Source organism: Thermobia domestica, chromosome 13 (assembly GCF_964235325.1).
Source record: "Thermobia domestica chromosome 13, izTheDome1.hap1.1, whole genome shotgun sequence".
Classification (NCBI taxonomy): Eukaryota; Metazoa; Arthropoda; class Insecta; order Zygentoma; family Lepismatidae; genus Thermobia; species Thermobia domestica.
Genome location: NC_137466.1, coordinates 69,562,478 through 69,590,187, shown reverse-complemented (window position 1 = coordinate 69,590,187; position 27,710 = coordinate 69,562,478). Strand labels below are relative to the sequence as shown.

At 36.5% G+C, this 27,710-nt stretch overlaps 1 protein-coding gene across 1 annotated transcript; it reads right to left on the bottom strand.

Moving 5' to 3' along the window:
* Nucleotides 1-19,415, bottom strand: LOC145668215 (uncharacterized). The gene is made up of 3 exons (XM_081735865.1): nucleotides 19,296-19,415; nucleotides 14,458-14,705; nucleotides 1-2,432 (listed from the first exon to the last, which is right to left on the bottom strand). Exons 2-3 carry the CDS (start codon nucleotides 14,684-14,686, stop codon nucleotides 2,116-2,118), a joined length of 546 nt encoding a protein of 181 aa, XP_081591991.1. The 5' UTR covers nucleotides 14,687-14,705; nucleotides 19,296-19,415; the 3' UTR covers nucleotides 1-2,115.
* Between the last annotated feature and the right edge of the window lie 8,295 nt (nucleotides 19,416-27,710).

Genomic DNA, 27,710 nt, shown 5'->3' with positions numbered 1-27,710 from the left:
TTTATTGTTCAGAATTATTTATTTCAATCTATTCTACTCACTAAGTTTTGGTCTGATTTGAAAAATTTTATAAAATAAGTTATATAAAAATACAAAACGAAATATCATTCACAAAAACTGACAGCTTGGTAGTAAAACAACCATATAGCAAGCAAAGACTGAAGTTCAATTCTCTGTCAGTTCAGAGATTTTTCTAACTTTTTTCCACATACTTATAACTAAAGGAAGTAATCAAACAAATGTAGCTGTTTGAAATTAATATAGATTACAGGATTAATTAATGTGGTGTGAGGAAAATGGAAGACTTTGTGGTCAAAACGCTTTGTCACGCCAATTACTGTCATTATCATTTAAAAAATGACACAGAGCTATACAGTTCTAGGTACAATTTAATAATTATCCGCTATATTATTTTCTTTTAAACTAAGATGTGATTCAGCATAAGTGTCGCGAAATTGTAATCAAGATAGAAAGCGCCATACTCACGATAAACTATTTATTCTTTCTTGCACGAACAGAAGGTACAAAACGCTGCAAGAAAATGTTACAACTTGGTTGACATGGGTGCATGCCTGTAGGTCTCCACCAGATTGCTGCGGAACCTCATGAACAGCCTTTTTCCGGACTTTTCTGCCACTCGCTTGGAAATGATTGCCCACACGCACTTGAAACCATTCAAATTCTTTGGAGGCGTCTTCCTTTTCTTGTATTCAGCTTTGCATAGTGCCGAATATCTTTCGATAGGTCGATTTTGGGGTACATTTGGGGGGTTAATGTTTTTGGGAACGAAGTTGTTGATGTTTGACTCGCTCCACTTGATTTTTCACGTACTTTGGTTTATGCCGCTTCTTTCTAGTGACAATCCCAAGCCTCTTTTTTGTTCGATTCACTAAAGATTGCGACGTTCCCACGCGCTTTGCTAACTCACGTTCTGAGCATGATGGATTTTGGACCAATAGTCTCTTGAGCCTTGCATCTAGCTTGGTGTTTGGTTTCGGTCGGTATGACGGCTTTAGATCACTGCTTCCAGTACCCACGAAACGTTTTATGGCTCTCTGGGTTGTCCTGTCAGACACACCTTGCTTCCGGAAATGCTCTAAAGTTGATTTTCGATTGCCGTTTTGGCTCTGGAAAAACTTGCCTATCGCCTTGCTCAGGTATTTTGACTCCTCACGCTTCATTCTGCACCCACTCTTACACTACAGCTAGCTGGCTAGAAACTGTGATAAACACACTTTACAAGGACCTATAGATGGCGCTCCTCGTGCAATTTGTTCCGTGTTGGCATGACGTTACACCACACGACACTTATGCTGAATCATGCCTTATACGACCATTTTCAGCTCCGAGACTATATGATACATGCACATACAGTTAAGTTGGAATTCGAATCACTATAATTAGTTCCAATTTTAATAATCTCCCCCAAGAATCGAACCCGAAACTAATTCACCAAAGAGACCGCAGATTACTACCTAACTTCTTCTTCTTTACGAAGATCAAGCAGTTGCTCAGAGTACGGAGGTTTGCTTCATCTGAAGAAGTCAAGACGCACTCTTAAACAGTTGCTAAACATAGTGGGCCTTATGCAGAGTCGTTTTGACATATCATTAGCATTATACTAAAGGCCTGACAACTGCAGGAAACATACGTTAGTCGAAGTCTTTAGTACAGTACTAATTACGCGTCAGAACCACTTTGCGTAAGGCTCGTACGTCCGACTATTTTTTTTTTTTTTTTTTTGACAAATGGTATCAACAGTTGTAGAAGAGAAGGTCATTTCCCAAGGTCATTCATCACCTTTAATGGTATTCTGTGAAAGGATATATAATATTTGTCGTAAAGGTTAAAGTTCGATTTGAGTTTGTTTTAGAATATTAAAGACAATTAAGAAGTTTTATAATTAATTTTAAGGTTGATTTTCGTCATACAAACATATGATAGTAAATAACCCTCCTACAATTCTAACTTACCATTAACCTGTTTACTGTTACAGCAAATAGACTTACTCTTTGATCTGTAGTTTCCTAATTAGTTACTCAAATACAAACCAACCTTGACAAACAAAAATTAGGATACTGCAGACTATCATGCAGTATAACATATTGAGGTCAATTATCTGAAAAACATTCTTGCTAACACAAACGCTGTTGTTAGTAGTACAGTGAGCACTGTGAATTCATTACACGTCAGGTGAGACTTCACTTTCCCTTGGATGTTTCCGGTAAAATTCTTGCAGAAGTTGAGAATCCAATGTTGGCAATTGCAACTTACAGCATTGTATGGGGCACCATTTAAATTATTATCTACAACATATTGCCGAAGTTTTGCTGGAGATATGGTCACAAATCCAATTTCTTCCCATCTGCCCTCACCAGATGGACGACGCTTTTTGTAGCTTGGAATTAACACGTCGTTTCCATCATTACTGCCTACACCAAAGGAAAAGAACACATTTGAAAGAAAAACTTATTATTACGAAATATACAAGATCATACTCTTATAACTTATCTTTCTACAATTGTATCATAATCCCCTTTTAACGGCATGTAGAGTCAATGAGAGCTAGGTGAGGTGAGTAAAGTATGTTATCTTATTAGGTAACCTTCAACGGGAATTTCTTTTTATTCGGGCATTATATTCATTATATTATTAGTTATCACAAGTGAAATGGTACAAATGTCTACGGGACTTAGAGTATGTTTGTTTTATCTTGGCACACTTCCCGCCAGTGCACTGGGTTGGCCTTTAAAGTGTTTTCTGCCAGCACTCACATGAACGTTTTAATCCAAAAGGCGTCTTGTTGGTTTTGTCGTGTAAGTGACGTTAGTTATTAGCCAGCCCATCAGATGATGACATTGCTATTTGGCGAGTATTTGAAGTGCTTAGTTGCCACACACGAACAAGTATGTTACAGTGATTTGTGAGTAGTGTGGCGTTTTGCTATCTCCTAGGGTATTCTAACTCTCAACTTAACCGTGGAGTGGCAACAATGCGTTGCAGATCGATTCATTCTTTAGGCGAGAAGTGTGCCAAGAAAAAAGAAACGCACTCTAACATATAGTAAATAGATTATTTGAGAGAGGGGCTGCGATGGCTCAGTGGTAGAGCGTTCACTTCTGGTTCATGGGGTCCCTGGTTCGCGCCAAGTCTGCTTTGTGGTGGACAAACACTGTGTGTGGAGGTTTTCTCTTGGATCTCCCGTTTCCTCGCACTTTCTTCATTTCACCATTTCACTGATTTCTCATTATCATTGTCTCCGTTAGCCTAGCCGGCTTAATCGTGGGACGTAAGACTTAAAGGTATCATTTTATTTCATGATTTGAGAGCTATGTGAACTACGAAGGCTACTGGCAAAGTTTCTGCAAATTACTACTAACACTCGCACATAGGAATAGGGTCGAGACGAGACGAAACGAGACTTAATACAGTCTCAGTCGACAAATAGCGGTTTCAGTATCGGCCTAGTTTCGAGTCGGAAATCGCCGTATCGCTTACGGTCTCATTTCGATATTTGTTTCGATCTCGGTCTCAAGGGCCAAGTCTCGATATCGTCTCGGTTTTATCTCGATAGTCTGAAAATAAATTATGTGAAATTAAAAATATATAAGTAATAGTATATTGCAACCTGATGTTTTATCTTTTTCTAGTTCATTCTTGATAGTGATGAGCAAATGCAAGACCAAGACCAAGACTCGGGTGAATCCCAACTTAAATTATGTGTTGTTTAAAACATTTTCGATATGCCTAAGAATCAACGTCTATCACTGCAACCTCCAACAGCAATTGTTTCATTATTTAACATATAACATAACATACAATGAACTCTGAGGTTTCAAGAAAAAGTAATTTCAGTCATTTCTGTTAGTAGTCGAGATGAGGGAGAGGCTTTCGAGACTAGGATTAATCTCGTCTCGGTTTTGTCCCGAAATACAAGTTTCTATCTCAATCTTGGTCTCGTCTCGGGTAAGTCAGATAGATATTGAGTCAGTCTCGTATCGAATTATAAACCTCCGTCTCGATTTCAATTTCGTCTCGAAAATTTGAGAATCTCTGTCTCGGCATTATTCCTGGTGGCGCTAGTGTGTCGCTATTATAAATTACGGAAGACTAGTTTTCTCTATGTTTAAATTATCTTTGTTTAAGCCAATTCGTTTATTCATCACAGGAGTTTGAAACAGTACCTCAGAAACTTCTGTTCGGAATGCAACAATAGCTGATTCAGGGAACACAAGTTCCTCACTCTACATCTCATTTTTTTATGTGTGGAAACAAAACGAACTCATTAGGTGCTAAATCAGATCAGTACGAACAATGAGTCGTTAATTCGACATTATTATTTGACAAAATATCAACCGTTTGGTGTGATGAGTAAGAAACGTCGTTGTGGCGGTGAAGAGTAATGCGACAATTTGGTTTTGTTATGCCCAATCCATTAATGACCTTTGGCAAATTATTGTATACCACCCAGCTTTTACATTAATGAAGATAAACTCATTAATTAATACCGACCGCTAAATAATTAAGTGAAAAGCGGAAAGCCCAATTACACGAATAAAGGGGAGTAGAGAAGTAAGTCGTAATATCGAAAGTCAACTTTAACTAGAGGATTCCAGGAGGAACTGCTTCCTTTGGGTAAAATATTTGCTTGCTCTCTCTAGGTGGCTCGGTGGTAGAGCGTTCACCTCTGGTGCTTGGGGTCCCGGGTTCGATCCCAGCCCCCGCCAAGTGAACTTTGTGGTGGACAAACACCGTGTGCGTGGGTTTTCTCGGGGTTCTCCCGTTTCCTCCACTTTCTTCATTTCACTCATTTCTCATTATCACCGTCTCCTTTAGCCTAACCGGCATAACCGTGGGACGTTAAACTTAAAGATTTCATTTCATTTTTGCTCTCTCTATATCTCTCTTTCTAAGAGAAAAACTGGTAAGTAGGACTATTTACTTTAGTTTTGTAAAAGGACGTAGTTGAGCGCAGATTGGTTAAATATCCGGATGTGACACCCTTTCCTCAATAAGAATTTCACTGCTATTGCAATTTATTTATACCTGCATTCTCTATACTATAAACCTGATAAAAATTACTTAATAAATTTCTTGAATGGAATTTCTTACATGTTCATTCTAATTTGGTAAGGCGTTTTAAGTCTTGCAAAAATAATAATAACCTTGAATTGCCTTCAATATTCAAGATTAATCTGAAAGGGCTTAAAACCCAGTTTGTAATATTGAACCGAGTTAATGGTTACTTCTTAAGTACGTATATTAAATCCTGAACTACATATCTAGAATTTGTTTGTATTCACTTTTCAACCAATTAAATTCAACCTTTTAAATCAACTTTCCATTCCCAACAACCCAATTTTTTCCGCAAATTCTTTCTGGTTGGTATGAATGACAGCTGTCTCTTCTCTCTCTCTTTTTTTTTTTTTTTTTTTTTTTTTTTTTTTTTTTTTTTTTTTTTTTTTTTTAGCAGGGACGGAAAAAGAACAGGTTCTGACACGCTTTTGAACCGTTTCAGGCACCAAGAACCCATGTTAAAGATAGGAACCTATCCAGAACGTTTTCACAAGAACCGGTTCATTTTCCATCCCTGCTTTTTTGGTCTCTTCCAGAGTGGCATGGTTTCAGTTGTATATTTAAATGCTAAAGCAGCAAAATCCAAAATATTCCAGTCCAAAGTCACCAAGAGGTGACGATTACATTGCACAGCATTTCCGGAAATTCCACTTTTAACGAGAGAAGGTGCAATATTTATTTATTTATTTTTTCTACAGGTTGTCAGTCTGATAATCCGAGGGAAATGGGTGAAGCATTTTAAATGATTTTCTTGAACACAATTACAGGTAGCACTTGAACTGATATGAGTTTTATCATTGCACTTTGAAAAGAGTATTCTAAAGAAGGAGTTTAAATTTTTGCACAGAAAATGGATGAACATATTCTTGCCGTGCGAAGAACGGAAACAACGGCTAAAACAAGAAATGTGACGCCGTAGGCCGAGCAAATGCTAGCCAGCTAAAGGCTGGTGTATCTACCTAGGTATACAGGGTGGACCATCTTTATCTTGACACGTCCTTTTAACTTTTAAGCTAATGGATTTAAAAAAAAACGTTGAAATTTTGTACCGTGTAAATAACGGCAGGGAGACATAGTTTGACAAACTCTGTGATACCACAAGGTTAACAGTGTTGTCAACTTAACATAAAGTTGTATTTTTTTCAAAAGGCAGTACATCAAATTGTTACATAATTCAAGTTACATGTAAACCGAAAACATAAATATACATTTGTTACGTAGTGCTGTAAACTAAGGACGTTATAGTATCACAAACATCCAAATGTTGGTGGCGTCTACAGCAGTAACAACGCAAGTGAGACAGACGGAGCAGTGCACATCCATAGTACTTCAGAGTCTAATATTATGATCACGATATGACGGATTTCAAAGAATACGAACAGAGTTACAAGAGATTGAAAATTTGTCTTTTTTTGAAAAGCATTTATTTCGAAAAACTGCTTAAAAAGCACTTGTCCAATTTCATAAATGGTTTTCAATCGATGTGAAGATTACAATGCCATTTATAGCAATTTTATATTTCAAATCATTCTATAAATATGATAAAAATTGTTAAAGTTTGCGACCCTGCTTAAAATTATTTACTTCCAAGAACTGTAATTACACCCACCAAAACCAACCAAAAAAGTAGGCCTATTGTTGTAATGTTAGAGAAACAAAATAAATTTTAAAAAAATGTTTTAGAAAGTTGCCACAAATACGCCATTTTAAGCAATATATCAAATGTTAGTTCTTTTTCATATATCTCGAATGGTTTGAAATATCATATTACTGTAAACGGATGTGGCTTAGTAGTAGAGCATTCACCTCTGGTGCATGGAGTCCCTGGTTCGATCCCAGCTCGCGCCAAGTCACATGAATACACATGAACCTCCTGCAGTCCCACAGAAAACTCCCACCGACGAACCACTGCACAAAACATCTTTTCTAGCATTATAGCTGTGATGTGGAGCATCGCATGCCTCGCATGTTTCTTTAGATGGTAAACAGAGTTGATCTTTATTATGTACACTTGTATCTTAATGCAAAAAAGTCAAGAGAAGGTAAGTAAAGAGAATGAAATGTCCAAAGGCAGCTTCTATGAATCCATGTACATGGAAACCTGTGCTCCACGTACTTACGAACAGACGGTGAGAAATAATAGAGACTTCATCCTGACTCTCAGATGCTATCCTGCCCCATTGTGGTTGAAGGAACATCTGCAACATATCGTAATACGAAATGCTTGTTACTGTTGGTTCTGCAAAGAAGAATAGTCCGTACACATTCACCCTTGTCACCCCAACCAAAACATTCAATTTTCGGGTGTTTTGTTGCCTTGTTGAGCTGCCCACACTCTAGAGTTGTATTGGTTGACTATATCACATGTTTGGCTTCATCACTAAAGAGTACATTTCCCACGAAATTTTCTCTACAACTATCTGCAACAGGTCGACACACATTCCTTCGGGACCAGCGCAGCGTAGTCCTCCCTTTCTAGCTTATGTCGGATTTGGATGTGCTATGACCGTTCTTTCAAGCTGTAGTAGACAACCTTCCATACTGTCGATTGTGGTACATCCAACTTCTGACTTAGCCTCGTGATTGATGATTTCAGGATTCTGGTAAACGAATCCTATACCCATTGCACAGTATCAGCTGACACCTTGGACCTACCGGAACGTTTTGCATCCTGCCCACTACCTGTTATCTTCAGATTCTTACCAGTAGCCCTGATCCGAATAAGTATACGTTAATAAAGATGTTTCGTGTAGGGTGCCTCACTGGAAGTTTTATGTGGAACTGCAGTATGGTCATGTGGAATAAGGGTACTGGTAAGTGTATACTTGGATGAATTATGTGTTACTCTGACAGTGAGTTTCATCTGCATTTTGGGTGGATTCTGTGTTACTATGTGTTACTAGTTCCATTGGGATTATTAGTTTGATTTTAACATATTTTTCACAGAAATGGATTGAAACTTTATAATAACCCTCTATACAAATTGTGTTATCAGACGTACGAGGTCAAAAAGGACTCTTGCTTTTACACAAGCAGCTAGTTTCCATAAACTATCGGTACCACCTACTTATGCTATTCTTGTGTGGTGGATATGTTTAAATCATCTACAAATCTCACGCTGTACTGTAATTACAGATCTGGGCACCTCAAAATGCGACTCCTGTTCCTCTAGCCTGTTCCTCCGCAGTAAGCACCAGAACAAACTTCTGATAGCTCATGAGAAAACTTGGACAGTTACAGATGTTTACGGTGTAACTTTGACCCATGTAAAGTGTGTGTGTGTGTGTGTGTGTGTATGTATATGTTGCTTCAATCCGTTAAACGTTATATTTATTCCGTTTTATAAAAAGATAGTCGATAGGAGCCTTTCGACACAAGTTTTACCACACACATAATTAAATAACATTTGTGAAAGTCAATATTAAACAATATTGCCATACCCGATTATTCGAAAATGATAGATTCTCGATTTCATGAACATCGTTAGAGCTGAAAAGGTTAATTTACTCTATTTATTACCGAATTTTTAGGCATCCGAAAATGGAATTTTCTAGTTTCCGGCTAGTGACGTAGTTAACTTTCATTTCCATACATGAACATTTAAGATTCCTAATATCATTAACATTATTCGAGACATTTCTGAATCACCCGGACAGATGATTCAAATTATGTACAGTTGATAAAACATAGGAAGTAAAATTTCGCCTTCATGCAAATACGAGGACATTACGCTGGAAATGTTAAAAGCTTTGATACATTTCTCAAGATTTCTCATTTCTACAGGTAATGAGACAAGCTTGAACACAATGCAGTAAAAACATAGTATAATCTAAATTCTAAACATGTGTAAGGATGGCTCATTCTAGTTATCAACCCTTGAATTTCTCGTAATAGCCATTAAATGAATATCTTATTGTTGTTGTTCAATATAGTTTAACGTCCTGTTCAGCAGAGAGGCTATATGAGACGTGGACCTACTGATTAACGTTGAATACGAACCATATGAACACAAGCCGGGAATCGAATCCAAGTCTCCTACGCTAAATGCGCATACGCTAACCGCTTAGCCACGAAGAGCTCTAAACGAATGTCTTGTATTATTAGAGATTGAATCTAAAGGGTGTTTTTATTTTAGAGGCGGAGAACTTTATGTTAAAATAAAACACATTTTTTAAAAATATCCTTGAAATTGGCTTTATTTTAGAGATCATTTTATTGCATTAATGTTTGAATATGATTTCGGACATGTGGCCACCGCAGCTGGCGCATACAGGGCATAATATGGAGGTCCAGTTTTCTCACACTCTTCGCAGTAAATCAGGCTCTATTTCGGCAATAACGCGTCAAACCTTGGCTTCCAAGTGCTCATTGTTTCCGGTTTCTCGGCGTAGACGTGACTTTACATATCCTTTGAGTCATTCCAGATCAATACAATTTGAGAACAAAATTTACTTTACCATCTCAGATTGTCAAGAAATTTTGCACAGGGGCACTATTCGTAAATTTTAAAACTTTTAACAGAATTTTTTGCAAGTCCTGTTCAATTTCGCTAGACAGGTATTATATGCTTATACCAGATGTGTTTATTTACTTCTCTGAGTATATTTATTTATTCTTTATTGACATATTCTTGGCGCATTCTTTTTTTATTTGAAAATTTATATATATTCAAGAAGCCAAATGTTTTCAATAAGCCGTGGACGCTTGAAACATTAAAAGCGACCTTGTTTTTATCAATACTCAATTAAGTTCAATTTCAAACATCATAACGAGATTAGAAGAGCGATGATTAGGACTTTGTAGTACATTTGAGCTGTTTGATTAAATAACGAAGCAGACGCCACCAAGATCAATTCGACAAGCATTTCTTCGAAAGACACAGTCAATAGACGCGAAAAATCCTGGCATAAAATTCTTGGCCAATGTAAATAAAGTGTTCCTGGGAACAACGACGCATGAATTTCAGATTTATCGGCAAGTAACATTGCTTCTTTGAAATATTGTCCCTTAAGACCCGTGACACGGAAGGAACATTTTCGATGTACAATAATGTTTTGATTGATAAAGTGCAGGTTTTGCCAGAAAACACCGAAAACTACATAGTTTTGTATGCTAGCATAAATGCATCATAGTTATACGCTATATGTAAATGTAGTTTAAGTAATACAACTTTTTTCTCTAAAGCAATAACATTCCTCATTTAACTTTAGCTTTTGATTGGTGCATATTTACAACTTTAGTGCATATTTTCAGTGCATATTTTCGTGATATTTAGCGCATATTTGCATGGATATTTTGTCGTTTTTTAGTGCATATCGATCAGAAGTCTAGTTATTACCCTACATCAGAATATTCTTGAAAATTAAGTATTAATTTTGAATTTTTTTAAACAATGAACCCATTATCATCCCAAATTCATAGTTTGTCAGGTGCTTCACAACAATACTATCTATTCATGGAATTAATATCAAAATTTTAAAGTATGTACTTTTTGAAAATTTTTGAAGTAAAATTTATTTTGATTTTGAAAATAAAAATTTGTATTAGCGTATATGCTGTTGTATACAACAGAAAAGGGCGTGAAAAGTGCTGTAAAATGACATCTCAACCAACTCGTTAGCTCAATTAGGAGAGCTGCAATTCCAATTTCAAAATACATTGAACCAGTGTTGGGTAAGTTACTTGTAAAAATGTAACGCGTTACAAGTTACTTTACTTTGTCTTAAAATGTAACGCGTTAGTAACGCGTTACTTGCCTCCAAAAAGTAACTGTTACTTTACTTCGAAAGTAGCGCGTTACTAACGCGTTACTTTTAGGTCCGAAACTTTGAATATGTGAAAAAATCTTATTACTTCAGTTTTCCGTACTGCTATTACTACCGCTATTATTATTATTATTATTATTATTATTATTATTATTATTATTATTATTATTATTATTATTATTATTATTATTATTATTATTATTATTATTATAGCACGTTTTGAATCGATTTATGTAAATGCAAGGACAAATTTTTACTTGACAACTATATGAAAATTTTAATGTAATATAACATTGACTAAAATGCCATACTCCGTTACTTGTAGGGATGGACACGAGTGAATTCGAGCAAGTTTTCTTTGAAACTCGATTCGACTAGAAACAGACATATTTGAGCTCGACCCGAGAACTCGGCCTGAAAAATTTCCTCCAGCTCGACTCGAAATCGGGTCGAGTTTCGAGTCGAGTCGAGCCAAATCTGGTGTATATTTTCGAGTACTCTTTTCAAGTATCTTACATAGACAATATTATTATTATAAATGGTACTACTACAACTTCTTCTTCTTCTTCTTCTTCTTCTTCTTCTTCTTCTTATTATTATTATTATTATTATTATTATTATTATTATTATTATTATTATTATTATTATTATTATTATTATTATTATTATTATTATTATTATAACAACACTGTGTATAAACATGAAAGATAGGCGGTTTATATATGAATACTAAAAAAGTAGTTGATTGCCAACCTCGGTAGGCGTGAAGTCTAGGAGTCAAGGACATTGTTCACGAGCTTCTGAATTTGGGTGAGAGTCTAGGTTGAGTATTCGGGCTCGAGCCAAACGTTGTTAAAAGTTATAGGGCACTAGCCAAATATTTTCAAAACTGCTCGGCTCGGGTTTAGAATCGTCAACGACTCGAGCGGATCGGCTCACAGCTCATTCACTATCGACTCAAACCGGGAAGTGAGCTGAGCCAACAACTCACCCAACCGAGTTGGCTAGAGCCCTTTGCTCAGTTGAATCGAACCGAGCAGATGGCTTATATCAACCAAGCCAGCTCGACCGATGGTTCACTCCAAGCGAGCCGGCTCGAGCCATCGGCTTAGTTAAGCCAAGCCGAGCTAAGCTTGCTATAAAAAAAAAACTCTTGTTTTCTTGCTATCGATACGAGACGAGATGCGAGCAGTGTCCCCTCTCGTGAACAACACTAAAAGTATTTCATATTACTGAAGCTATTACTTCATATTACTTACACTAAAAGTATTTCTCATGGCTTTCGCTTTCCAGTGTAATCAGGCCGAGATTTCTAAACGAGTTAAAACGAGCGAGCCATAGCGAGCCATTTATCAAACTCGACTCGACTCGAAACTCGACGCCAAAAACAGTGAATCGGCTCGGAACTCGACTCAATATTACTTTTGACTCGACTCGAAACTCGACTTGGATTCGAGTCGAGTTTTAGCTTGACTCGTGCCCATCCCTATGCGTTAGAAAAACTGGTTGCTTATTATTATTCTGCTAAACTAATTATATAATAATAACAATGTTGCTATGTAAAATTAAAAATACAGAATATAGAGAAACATTACATTACAACTGAGAAAATGAGAATAGATGAACTGGGGGTGAATCAAAATTTGCCAATAACTCTAAAGTCGATACATGCTTTTTAAATCTAGTTGTTCCAAAGTCTATAATCAACGGGACTTTAGGATACGCAAACTGATCTAAAAGAACTCTAATATTACATACCATCAATATTACATCAATAAAGTATGCCTGCTCATCAGAATACAGTTTATTCATATTAAACCCTTACTGAATGTCGTTAATTTTGGCACCCTAGTTGCTGATAAATATTTCCCGTCGGGGCACCACTTTACTTTTAAATTCTGTTCACCAGTGGCGTATTTACGATTTTGTTTAGGTGGGGTTTTGCTAACTTTCGGGGGGAGGGGGCTTTGCCTGAAAATGTGAAAATTCTGCAAGATATTTTATATACTTTTCTATAGTAAGATTTCGGGTGGGCTTAAGCCCGGAAGCCCCACCCCTAAATACGCCATTGCTGTTTACCATCATCTTCAGCTTTTAAGAAAAAGTATACTTTCAAATGTTCGAACGAAAAAATATTTTCGTTCTCCATCTTTATAAAAACAACACCATTCAAAGTAAAATAGACTACCAGTACCATTGCACTCGTAGTTCACTCACTGAACGTATTGATTTGGAGTTGCCAAAATCTAAGACAAAATATTCCAGGTGCTTGCAATCAGTACACGTAATTTCCCTGAGGCTGTCCTCATCTTCCAAAAACAGCAAGTGGCATTTTTTGTTTTTGTTTTTTTGTTATGTAAATAAACAAATCATATTGTATCTATGAAAGCCTACCAACATAAAGTTCGTAAGGCGAAACAGGAAAATGCACATCGAGATTTCCCGTTCCGCCTTGCATTAAGATGAAAAGTGATAACAGGTTTTACATGCAAATCTCATTGCTAGAGGTCATAAGGCGAAACGGGAAAAGACGAACAGAGCAGGAATTGTCGGTCACTGACATCGTTCATGTTCCATTCTGAGAAATTCACTTACAGGAAAGAAATATTTGTTTCCGAAAAAAATATACATATATTGTAGTTACTCATCGAAATGTAACGCGAAAAAAGTAACACAAACTAGGTGCGTTACTTAAAAATTTGTAACGCGTTACCGTTACAGTTACTTTGGAAAAAATGTAAAGCGTTACTAGGAAACGTTACTTGCGTTACGTTACTTCCCAAGACTGCATTGAACATGCTATTTTGGACATTTTTTCAAACTTTACATAGCCCTATCTTCAATACCGGTCGATATATAAAGTTGAAATTTGGTATTTTTCTTAGTCTATCTAGAGGGCATCTATGTACCAAATTTCATTAAAATCTGAGATGGTGAAGTTAAGTCACTGTGTTGAATTGATATGGAATGACCCAATGGCGGTAAATCGCACGAACGAGGTGGCCAATTAATAGCTCCATTTCGTGAAATTAATCGTTCATCAAACGTTTCCTTCAGTAAATTAATTGTGTCGCGCGCTGTGTGGCATGTGGCGCCATCTTGCTGAAACCACATGTCTGCAAAATTAATGTCTGTCAATTGAGACACGAAAAAGTTAGTAATCATGTCTTTGTACCGTTCACCGTTGGTTGTAACGTTTTGAGTAGCATCATTTTTTAAGATATATGGACAAATGATAGCACCGACCGAATGATTCCACCAGATGCGTATTATCATTTAGACTAAACGTATTGCGAAAACGATCCATAGTTTCTCGAATTGATCGCTCTGATGGACGATTATGAGCACCGTAAAATGCCCGTAATTCCCGATGAGTTTGTCAAATTATTTTCACAATTTGCAAACGTTACTCCGGTGTGAGTCTATTCATGATGAATTACCAAACCGAACTAACCTCAAAACAGCCGAGAACTGTAATATTAAATGTCACAGAAAACAGTGTTGCCAGTTTAAAGTTCTCCGCCTCTTAAAAAAACACACCCTTTATAAGCATAAAAAAATTGAATTGAGGGCTTGCCTTGTCTATGCCGCTAGCAGTAACAGCAATAATGCTTACCTTCGAGTGTTCTCCAGGCACCATCAACGAAATGAAATACTAGTACCCAATGAGAGAGAGGACCAAATGGCACATTTCCTCCTCCTGGAGTTCGTGATCCAGTGGTACTTCTAGATCTACTACATCCTAGCTCTATTTCTCGTTTAAATAAGTACACTGTCGCCTTTCGTTCTTCATAATCGAATTCTTCATCAATACCAGACGCAGTACTTGAAAAGAATCTTGACATTTCCAATAACAAACTACTCCTGAAAAAGAAAAATAGCCACTAAATATATATATATATATATATATTGGAACTTTCCATTTTATTCAAAATATTTACATTACTAAATATGTTTCCTTTTCCTTCACTCTTCTTCCTTTCATTCATCACTCTGAAGAACTTTGCAACTGAAAGTATATCTTTTATATTAACAATTTCCGGTGAGAAAACTGCCGGATCCCCACTCGATTGAGGGATATTCCCAGAGGTGGACTGGGAGTACAAGGGCTCACTCGGAGAATGATGCTTAAGAGCCTTGATGAATACCGAGTTGGTCTGGAATCTGGACTGCCCTTTTAGGAATGAATCCTTAGCTGGAGACTTGGATGGCTAAACCCCCGCCAACACGAAATGTAAAGTTGTGCATGCGTATCTATAGCCAAGTATTATTCCACTTTCTTTATTTTCTACACAATGAAAATTTTTGCAATGAATCGTGCCTTCAGAGCAGCAAATGTTTATATTGAAAGAGATCTGAATATGATACGATTCCATCTTCAAAATTAGGAGAAATTTAATGTTCATGAATGGTACATGCAAATGAGTGAATAAATTATAATAAAGTTAATTTTATCGCATAAAACAAGTCTACTTTTGTAGATTTGTTTATTGATATGTAATGAAGAACATTCAGTAACCATCCAATTATGGAGGTGAGAAAAAAGAAGTAACATTTTGAAAACACAGGAAAGTTTGGAGAAAGGCTTTTAAAACATTTCTGATAAAGCACGCTGAGTTTGATAAGAAATAACTTCTTGTTGACTTCTTAAAAAGTGATTAAATTGGAACATTACTACCATATATTAGCACTTCAGCCTAAAATATTTTTTCTACTAACGGCAGTTAGGAATCATCCTCTCAAAATCAAGAAAGAAAAACGGAACGAACACCACGAACTTTTGATGTAAAAATTCGCATACCCACACAAAGGTGACAACGCATTCGTCAGTCATATTTTGATGCGTTCAGTAATTCTTATAAATGCGTGAGTAAGGAAATTCATTTATCAAACCAACTTTTACAGCAGCATTTTTCTAAAGACAGAAGAAGATTTAGCAATTTCATTGATAATTTCATCATTAGAGATTTTTTTTTTTTTTTTTTTTTTTGCAGAACATCTCTTTCAATGGCCACAAGCACAAATGATTCTAGAATATGAGTTGACGAAAACGAGCGCGTACAAGACAAGTTTTAATTAATTTAAAATAACTTAATGCTCGCTCACACGATATTTGAGTAACTGAAAGAGTTATCAAATATTTGTATACAGAAAACAATGTTTGGAAATGGAAACAGTATTTTCTAGGGATTGGAAAGGGTGAAATTATGCTTTATTGCTAAACGCTGCGAAATGAAGTGTCAAGAAAACACCAAAAAAACTCATCCTTAATCGGGTCCCAAGTTACGACAATGATTAACTGTAATATCTTTACGTGACCTGTCTCCTTCTTGGGGTCCTTCTTATTAAAGACCCATATGACTTGTCCATATCCATACATTTCTCTATGATGCATTATTCTACATAACACATGCGTAAATACAATTCAATTATATTATTTTTAATGTTATTATTAGTAGCGTAACTAAGATCGCGTGCTCCCAACCCCCCGCAATATTCGTAAATGCCCTCCCCGTCAATATTCGTGCTCTATTGCTAGGTATTTTGAATTAGACACCCCATCTTGCTATCCCCTTTCCTCTTTACCGACTCGAACTTAAAAAAAAAAACAAAAAAAACTATACATCAGCAATTGAGACCTCCTACTCGAGTTTTGAAAACAAGTAAAAAAATAAAATAAACTAAAAATCACAAGTTAAAAAAATTAAGATTTGCAAGAAAGGAGTGGTGCGTTTCCATGGGGTTCACTATTTCTCGTGTACTTTATACATGCAATAAAAAGAAATTGTCCCAATCTAATGCTCTGTTAATGCCCACAGCTTTGTAATATCGTTGTTACTCTTGGATGAAAACATGAAGAATATTTCATGAAAATCCTCCTACAGTAAGAAAACCTTGTTAGACATGGAGGTGGACATGCTAGTTGTGGCGCTGCAAAGAACCGGTCCCCTGAGCACAGCGATGATGTTGGAAATCGGTCCCGTGACCTAAAGCCCAAAAATTCGGGCCCCACATGTTTGGACTCAGGTCCCTTCTGTTCAATATCAAATATATTGTGCTGTTCCTTACTGACATTCAGCATCACACTATTGTCTTGTAATGTTCTGTTGAATAACATTTAGGCAGGATAATACGAAAACTTACTTTTGAGTGCAAAAAGCATGGGAAATATGGCATGAATATGCTTTGGGGCCCGATTTCTTGGGCTTCCGGCCCCGGGCCAGCTTTACGACACCACCGGTGTGCTAAGGGGAAACCAACCCTTTCCAATGCAGCCACCCACGTCCAAAAATTCCACGCTTCATTCGTGAATAGAAGAGACCCAAACCTACACTTTCGGCGCCAAATATCTGTGGACATCAGTCCCCAGGCTCAATTTGTGGTGACATCACCGCTGTGCTCAGGAGACCATGATTTTCCGATTGCCATCTCCCACGTTCAAGAACGATATATTTAATTGGTGAATAGAAGGGACCCAAGCTCCAAATTTCGGGGCCCGATTTCTGGGGGTTCGGGCCCCTTTTCTGACATCACTGCTGTGCTTAGGGGACCATTATTTATCACCACCACTCGCATCCAGCAACTCCATGTCTAACACGGTTTCCTTATCGTAGGAGAATCAGCTCCAAACTTTGTAACTTATCTATCCTCTATTTAAATTTCTGGGCGATACTCACTCACTAAATACCCGTTCTAAAGGAAATACAACACTCGCCCGTTCAAACGCACAAATCTAATTTGTTTTCCAAATATTTCACACTATTTGCCACCAAAGCTTGGAATGACACTCCTTGAAGCATCAGAAACTCTGGTTTAGTGTAGACTTTTAAACGTCGCCCTAAAGAATATCTTTCTAATGAAGGTCTTCAGTTTAAAAAAAAAAAAAAAAAACTATTCCTTGCTTTACCATGCAGTCGTTCGTTTTTCTCTTTTCTCTCTTTTGTTTCTCTCTTTGTATAGTTTAACATGTTACCAGCATTGTCGTTTGTTTATTTTAGTGTTTATTTTTATATGTAATAAGTTTCATTTTCATTTTTCATGTTTTATTTTCTTTGTATTGTTCTGTATGCCTGTAACTCTAGTGGTAGAGCGTTCACCTCTGGTGCTTGGGGTCCCGGGTTCGATCCCAGCCTCCGCCAAGTGAACTTTGTGGTGGACAAACACCGTGCTCGTGGGTATTCTCGGGGTTCTCCCGTTTCCTCCCACTTTCTTCATTCCACCATTTCACTCATCTCTCATTATCACCGTCTCCTTTAGCCTAATCGGCATAACCGTGGGACGTAAAACTAAAGATTTCATTTCATTTCATTTTCTTTAACGACACCTACGTGTGTATATCCTTTTTATTCTCGTAAAAAAAGCTATGATGAGTTCCGACTGTAAAAGAAAAATGTAAATATTTGAGTGGAAGAAAAGGTTATGCCTTAACTCCGCCATTTTAAATAAGAAGTAAATAAATAAATAAATAATAATTGCACATCACATTGAATACATAAATTGTGGACGAGATTACATTTTCGAGTTGATAATGTACATGTATATTTTTTTAGACTTTTTGTCTTATTGATTTTTCTAGAATAGAGCCTACGGGTTAAGCAAGGGGCCCCTTTCATTAGTGCCCCCCCCCCTCGCTAGTACAGCGTACTCGTTGCTTACGCCACTGGTTACTATGAACGAGAACATAGTTTTGAATTAGCTATAACTAATCCAGCAATATATTAAGTAATTTTGCAGAGGGCAGGGCCCACCCGGAAATTTCCGGGTATACGGGCGGCCCAGTCCGCCTCTGGGTATTCCAACCCCCCGGAAGATCCGCCCGGATGCTCAAAACACGACATTTACATGTTAAGACAAAAAGACACACCATACATAAGAAAGAAACAATTCAATATGGCACATCAAATTGTAATAGATGAATTTCTTTGAAGACACCTCATTTTATAAACAAAAGGTAGGAAAAAGATAGGCCCTACCGGTAACAAAAATGTAGGGTTTTGTGAAATAAAATCTTATTACGTGCAAAGCTATTCGTCAATTTCTGTGTATAAAAACGGATTTATTAAAGCTATTTAGCATCTTCTCTCTAGTGACGGTATGTCTTGATCACTGAAAAACCAGAGATGGTACCGGTATGCCTTCTTCACAGAAAATCCAGAGGCGATATGGCATACCACCGCATACCGACTCACTTCGACCACTGGTTAATTCAAGTTTTTTTTTTTCTCACATAACAACACTTCACTTGTAATTTAATTAACTTAGCTAGGAAATCTTTCAATCGGTTCAAGTAAACCTCATGCAACAAAGTAGATACCATATGCTATTATTTATTACCCAGCAGGAACTCATGTGGTTCGGATTCGACGTTAAAGCTGTAGGTCCACATCTTGCTGCGGAAAGGGACGCTGAAATCAAATCAAACCCATGCAAAAGCTATTATTACCTTACACTTACCTCCGAAATTGTTCCCGAGTTTGATTGAGTCAGTCTTCACTCACTTTTCTTCTGTTCTTTGTCTCTTGATTGTCGGAAGCAACAAGTATGCATCAGTAAGCACGGTGAACAGTGTTTCCAACAACTGACTTCAGAAAGTACCTAAATGTCATAATCTGGGTACGCTCACCAAGAATTATACATAATGTTAATTAACAACAAAGAAAGCAAAGTACTACTATCTTGAGTGTAACCACTTGAAACGTGCAAAATCCTCTCTGTTATTATCAAATCGAACATTTTCCCTATTCACAATCAAACTGTTTATTCATTTAGTGATAAGAGATGCTAACAATACACGCCGTAACCTTGTGCTCTGACCCTTTTAGTACACCACCACCACCACCATCACCATAATCAGATCGCAGTTGAGGAGGTGAGATGCCAATGTTTATACAAAAATATTTCCTGTCTATTTATTTTAAAAAAATACTAATGAGCTGCACATTTATTTTTCTTAATTAACGTCTCTTCTGGTCTAGTGACTACTCATTTGGTGTATGTGGTCCTGAATTCCATTCCTGGTGGGAGAGCACAAAAATGCTAATACATTGTGGCTAGTGTTTCCCATGAGACGAGACGAGACGAGACAGAATTTTCTTGATCATATATGAGACTAGATAGATCTTTTATAATAGAAACACACCCACATACACACACACACACACACACACACACACATATATATATATATATATATATATATATTCTCTATTGTATTCTATTGTTTCTATTCTATTGTATATAGGCTACTTTACGATTACGAGACGAAAAAGTACTTTTATGGTGCCTTTTCGAGACGAGACAGTCCCAAATCTCGTCTCATGGGCAACAATAATTGCATTGGTTGAGGTTCAAACAGAAGCTGCAGGCCATCCAGAATTTTTATTGATAGGGGGGACAAATTTTCCTGTGTGTTTTTTTCTTTTTTCCATGATTACAGGATGTTCGAGTATATAACATTCAAATATACACGAGCAGTGTTCTTTTCGTGTGTAAAGCTCCTTCGTGGCTAAGCGGTTAGCGTACGCGTCTTCCCTACATTCGTTCCCTCCAACGGTTCCTCTCAAGAAATGTTATTTTTAACCGACCTAAATAAAAAAAAGTAGGGGTTCCCAGTTTGACTTGTATGTTTGTATGTATGTATGTTCGGGATTATATTGAGAATCGTCGGTCATACTTCGATGCAGTTTACACCACTCGAATAAGCTATTCCCAAGGAACGTTCTTATGTATAAGATATTTTTTAAAAAATAATAATTGATTATTTATTTTTAAAAATCAAATTATTCTTGCAACGCCTGGTGAAATAAAATTATCCTCAAATATGCGGCAACCGGAAATTCAACAAAGCAAAATTGGTTGCATATCACCAAAGGATTAAGAACATATTCGTAGGTTTCATTCTCCAAATGGTTTAACACAGTTAGATGGTAGATGTTTAGGTCATTGGCGATGTTATGACTGTTTATATGTCGGTTGCACGACTTTTGTCAGAATATCATCCACTTTTTTCTGTGATTGACCGCTCACTGTGAACATATTAAAAGCAGAAAATAAAATCTTCCTTTCAAATTATTCGACTTCAAAATCGCATTGTAAAGCAGAAAATAAAATATTTTAAGAAAATCTGAACTGATTTTTTAAAAAGGCACTAAAAACCAGATGATAATAATAATAATAATAATAATAATAATAATAATAATAATAATAATAATAATAATAATAATAATAATAATAATACCAATACCTATGAACACAATCTAAACCAGGTTTCTCGGAATAAACGAATCTATTCACAACACATCGATCAACCTAACACAGGGTGCATAGTATCTCATTTAGCGTGTGGTACAGTCCGAAGATCTGAGGCATTAGGTTGACAATCATGTGCTGAACTCCATCAGGAATTCCAGACCCTCCGAAGAGCATGAGTAACTTAATTGTTCTCGATGTTTCTGAGTTCGTGTCCTCACTGAATAGTTCATGAAATTGCACGAGGGAGACAATAATAGTTGACAAAATGGTAGATCGCCGCTCTCCTCTGGTGTGAGGGGTCCCTGATTCAATCCCAGCTCACTGTGATTGGCAACATTGTCTTCATAGGTATTCTTAAGCCTCTCCCTTTTTCACACATTTTCATTCCACCAATTATTATGATAACTTATTTTCAATACATATCCGTCTCCTTTAACCTACAGGGCACACACGTAGATCGTAAAACTAGAAATTTCACTTTTCTTGCTCCTGCTACCACTTTCAAATTTTGCTTGTAAGTAGTGAGGGTTGTTAATAGCGAAGTGATAATCACCTCCTTGTGTTTCGTTCCAAAGAAACGTGTTCTTCCGGAGTTTTAGTTTATTAATTACTAACGAAATCCGCAGTCAAGCCTTCAGTATGAAGAAGTAATTCTCCTTAGCTATTCAAACCTGAACCTGAATGCAAAAATGCCAACTGAAGTACAACTTAGTCTAGACTAACATAATATTATACTTATTGATTTCCTTTCTTAATCTTACATCTATTTTACAAGTCGATACTTAATAAGCAAGCACGTCTACAGTAAGTCTAAGTTTGCCCTTAATTTCCCTTTTTGGACTTAAAGTTTCATGGCTTTTCCAAGTGACAGATGTGTCAGTTTAAAGGAATTTTAAGCCTAGCATTATGTTATGTATTATTGGCAAGCCTGGAGCAAGCCTGCAATGAAGGAACTACCAAATGTGCTACTAAAACGTTTAGATCCACAGGCATGTAAATGGTAACATGTGCAAGCCTATAGACTAGATCTTAAATGTTTTAAATAAGGCTATTAAAAGAGACTGAAATAATATTAAAGTATAGATGAGGGAGGAATTGTTTTTGTAATGTCCATGAAATGTTGGAATCATTCATATTTGGATACATTAGCGGAAAATATTTGTTTATTATTAGATAGAACTTCACAGTAACTGATGATCACTCCCCCAACATTTTATTGGAGTCGGTGGTTATGACCAGTAGTCCCTTGGATTTTTTTTATTTTTATCTTTAATCACTTCTGTAATGTTGACTTAATTGGATTGCCCTATTGGTATAGCGCAACACTAAACGTAACAAGCTACTCTTCAGTTTCTTTCTATTTATATTTCCAAAGAGGTTTCGACTGTAAAAGCTGTAATTAAACAATTATTAATGCAGAATTGGTCAAAATTACAGCTAACAGTTGACGCTGAACTAGGGTTATATACTATTGTTTCCTCATCTGCAACATATGTCGACGGCTACATTTTGCCACAAAATATCTGAATTGGCAACACTTTGCCCTCAAGAAGATAAGTAGGGTTGCCAGCACATAGTATACTTTTATCATGTGCTTTTTGAAACTGTGAAATTAAATGAGTCGGTGAAATATGCTGTATTTTACCCCCACTATTTTCTGTTTAATTGTGTTCTAAGAAATTACATATTCAACACTGGTCTGAAAGACTGAAACGAAATAAGACTTGTAGTTTGAAGTCTAAAGATCTTTTTATGCCCTTTAATCTAAAGAAAACGGATGATTGATGGAAGGAAATGATAATTAAATATTTGATGAAATGAGAAAGTAGAAGAAAACAGGAGAACTAATGGACACTATGTTGTCCCCCGTACAAACTTTCTTGGTCTGAAATTGAATCTGAGAACCCTAGCACCAGAGATGTGCACTCTTTATCACTGAACCACTGTGAACCCCTTTGGAAGCAACCGGGAAAATAAAATATTGGAATTTTTCTTTAAATTTGCAAGAGAATACACTCTTTAAAGAATAAATAGATGAAGCTAATCGCATGTGGAATCATCACGGAAACAAAAGTAAGTCCTAAAGTATAAATAGATTAAGCTAATAAAGGGCCGGCGCTAGAAGTTTTGCCGCTCTGGGCTGTACTTTCACATGCCGCCCCTTAATTATTTTCTTTCTTAAATTTTGCCGCCCCTGTATTGTTTTCTTTTCCAAATTTTGCCGCCCTGGGCGGTGACACGCCTCGACCCCCTGTCGCGCCGGCCCTGCTAATAGTCACGGAAACAAAAGCAAGCCCTGCCGCTGGTTTGGTGACTATCGCGCTCATCTTTGGTGTATACGGCCACAGGTTCAATTCAATTAAAAAATGCTTGCCGCTTACCATTTCCGTTTTATCCATTATAAAATCAATGCTGTAATCGAAACATCGTCGATTTTCACCATTTCCAGTTTCCATAAATTTATAGCATAGACACGAGTCATAGCTGGAGTCGTCCGAAGTCGGGAGTCCGGAGTCGAGACATAGTTCATTCTTAGGCGGTTGAATTTGCGTCAAAAACAGTATTGAAACCGGAAGTACTAGTAAATTTTAACCATATTTGGTTTCAGTAGAGCATTTCAGGTGGTGATAATATGTTCTCTAGAACCGCTGAACCGATTGCAAAAAAACGCTTATCGCCATCTGTTACCATTTCTTTATATGGCAATCAAGGTTAAAATTGGAAACGGTTCATTTATACCACTTCCGACTTCAATAGAGAGTTATCGGAGAAGATGGGCTCCACTTTCTTGGGACGCTGAATTTATTTCAGAAAAGCGCTTCTCGATAAATTTTAAGGTTCTTTGTTCTGATACATGTCAACAGACAGACAGACGGACGAACTCAGCCTTTCTATAAGACTTCAGACACTTAGGAATAGCATAGTTTGCAAATTAATAATGTACAACTACAAACGACGTTTATCGCTTTATAGAGTATTTATTTAGGGTATATGAAATAAGTAGTTACATATATTTTTTTTTTTAATAAATAAACACTAAAATGTAGTCAGAAAACTGAAATATCCTTCATAGTTAAACACGCACACATGTACAACGACATACTTCTTTTTTCGCTAATCATACACACTAAACTATCTCTCACACACTAATCTCCACACAGGTCCCCAAGCGCTCTCATGCTACCCTCTACACAGGTCTAAAAGCGCGAGGCTAATAATAGATACTCTATCAACCAACCGACTACAAAAAAAATTAACAATATGAATAATTAAATAAATGTTATCCAATGCAAAATACATTACAGGTCCCAAATAATAATAATAATAATAATAATAATAATAATAATAATAATAATAATAATAATAATAATAATAATAATAATAATAATAATAATAATAATAATAATAATAATAATAACAATAATAATAATATCACCAATTTAATTTATTCCCTCCAAAACTTTCGTATTATTAGTGCTCTATTTTTTTTTACTAGCTATGCTCTTAATAAACCATACATAGTTCTTACTGAATAGTTATTATATGTTTGTATAGTATTTAATTTAACGCCGCTTTGTTTCAACATTCGTAATCTTGTAATTACGACCGTAGTTTATTTCTGCCAGTAATTTATGTCCTCTTGCTCTCTGCTCATGTCCCAGGCAAGGGTAAAAGTGGCTCTGAAAACGTAGGGAGATGCATGACGTCACGCCATCCCTCGTACCTATCTTTGCCCTTTGTAATTTTGCAGGAAGCAGGGAACACCATAGATATTTTTGGAAGTGGGGGTAGGACGTCCCCCCGCGTCCCCCCTTACTTTTACCCCCTGGTTACAGGTACTGAGTCTTCTAATTTGGGAACCACTGGATTAGACTTCAGAATCCCTTTCAGCACCGAAGCTACATGAGACGTGGACCTATAGTTTTAAGATGGAATCCAAACCACCGTAGGTCAGTGCAAATATTTCAACATTATCCCACCGGGAATGTAGCTCAGGACCCCATGAACCAAACACTCTAGATCAGCAACAGCAGGGAGATCGCTTTTCGAAAGGCTTAGTCTATTTTGTCTCACTTTCTGCTTTCGCCTGTTCTTCTGTCATCATTCGTATGCCTTTAACAGCAATTTTATTTAGCTTACAAAGTACAACAAAGGCCGTAAAAATATTAATTCTCAATTCGGACAATATTCAGGGAATTGGATAAACACTACAATAATTTGCGAGTAGTTGCAACGCTGCTGCTGTAGTTTCTTGTCTGGCACAAACGGGAACTTCCCGTTGATTCTCTGGTAAGTCGCGTTGTGTGACTTGAGTGCCAAAGTTTATGCTGTTGCTTTCTCTTTCTGAGGGAACTCAATTGGTAAATACAAGGCATTAGAAATGTTATCGCTACAAACTAAGAAAAGAAAGCTTCATATAGCTCTACGAATCTGTATAGGCCTACAAGAATTAGTAGACCTACATTAAATAAGCTTTCTTCCTTGCCTTCTTAAATTGCAACGATAAATTAAATTTTTTTACCGATGTGACATCCCTCAGGAACCACCGGAAGTTAAAAGAAGTTAAAAGAAGAAAAAGTTAAAATTAGTTCTCTTCAAGTTAAAAGGAGAAAACTTACCTAACGTTATATAAATTTCTTCCCTTAATTTAAAGTGAAGAAGTTTGATTTTTATCTACAATATAATTACTTCCCTCAGTGCTGTTATCATCAGTTTGATCCCAAACAACACTTCTAACAAAATACCCTTCTTTCATATACAATCAGAGGTTCTTGTTTACCTTCATGATAATTACCAGTGGCGGCTTTAGCGGTTAGGCCGCGTTGCCACGGGCCTACCCCAAAGTTTAATATATATATATATATATATATATATATATATATATATATATATATATATATATATATATATATATATATATATATATATATATATATATATATCAGCTAAAAGATACAATAAAGAGTAAATATATTTTCCATTATTTAAATTAATGGTAGATAACTAACAAATAGCATCAGCCACTACTGTAAAAATAATTTTCTACTGTCAATCAAACGTGTATATGTTTACATAAGTGAGGGGGGCGGATATACCCAAAATTAAAATCCTAAAGGAGCCTGTGATAACTATCTTGAAGCATGTCCTAAAAATTGGGGATGGCTCCATTCCCTAGGCCTTGATGTCAAACAAGACATCGATGCGATGTCAAACAACAGTAGAATACTAAGAACCATCTGGAAATCAGAGATAATAAGCAATGTTTCACAAAAACCCTGAAATATGTAGAAAGATTACAGTTAATTTACTTTTATAAAATGAAGTGAATTAATCCTTTCTCTTTGACTAATTTCAACAACAACAAGAGTAAGTTTCTAATATTCAAACAAAACACGCCCGGTACTCAATAAAAAACAGATGATTTTTATTAAATGATCGCAAAACGTATTTTTTTTAATGCGTTATTTAGTTGTTTCTGCCCGATTCCCAACTCCAACGATACCAAACTCGACTAATTTTATCGAAAATTATTAGAGAAGATTAATTTTAATTATCATTTCATTTTAATAGCAAAAAATATAAATTGGGTAACTTTTATTCTCTTTTACCCACTTATCCTTCATTGACTTCAATCTCAATCGTGATTATTCAAAAGCCATATATAAAATATACATTATATTACATCAAATTTGAATAATCTTTTGGTAGGATAGAGTTGATATTTTTTTATCACTTTATGTACGTATATGCACAATTCCAACATAAAGTGGATTTTACCTCTTTATTCTTAACAGAGCCAACGAGTATGCTTATTTCCAAAGATTGGGGGAAGGCAAATGGCAAGTTACATTAAAGTCGCGATTATTGTGGAAGATTTATCGTGGGAGTGACAGACAGATGGAAGGACAGGCCTAAATGTTGGTCCGTGGTATTGTGGCAGCGAGTTTCTATCTACTTGATGGAAACACACATGCCACATTCGAATTTCATTTATTTACTAGCATACATTCCCCGCTTCGCTGGGTTGATCTTTGAGTTTTACGTCCAACGGTTATGGCGGTTAGGCTAAAGGAGACGGTGATGATGAGTAATGAATGAAATGGTGGAATGACGAAAGTGGAAGGAAACGGGAGAACCCCGAGAAAACCCACAAAGTTCACTTGGCGGGGGCTGGGATCGAACCCGGGACCCCAAGTACCTGAGGTAAACGCTCTACCTCTGAGCCACCGCGGCCTGCTTCGCTGGGTTGAAATAAATAATTTAAATGTACATTGATATTGCTCATTTTCGATCATTTTAATGTATGTCACCCTCCTCATCCCCCAAGTGTCGGGGCTGAAAATGGATTTAAACAGCATCAGAAGTGTCACTGTTCATCTCGGCCAACGCAAGAACTATAGATTCAACACTAATATCGGTCATTTTTGACCTTATATCTATCTATATCTATATATCTATATCTATATCTATATCTATCTATCTATCTATCTATCTATCTATCTATCTATCTATCTATCTATCTATCTATATATATATATATATATATATATATATATTTCTCCCTCCACCATGTCGCGGGCCATGGCATGAGAAGTGTCACCGCTCATCAGAGCAGTG

Coding starts and splice junctions, on each gene's coding strand:
- LOC145668215 (XM_081735865.1), bottom strand. CDS start 14,686: ATGTCAAGATTCTTTTCAAGTACTGCGTCTGGTATTGATGAAGAATTC. Junction 2,433..14,457: donor TGCCTGGAGAACACTCGAAG/GTAAGCATTATT, acceptor CCTTTGGTGTAG/GCAGTAATGATGGAAACGAC.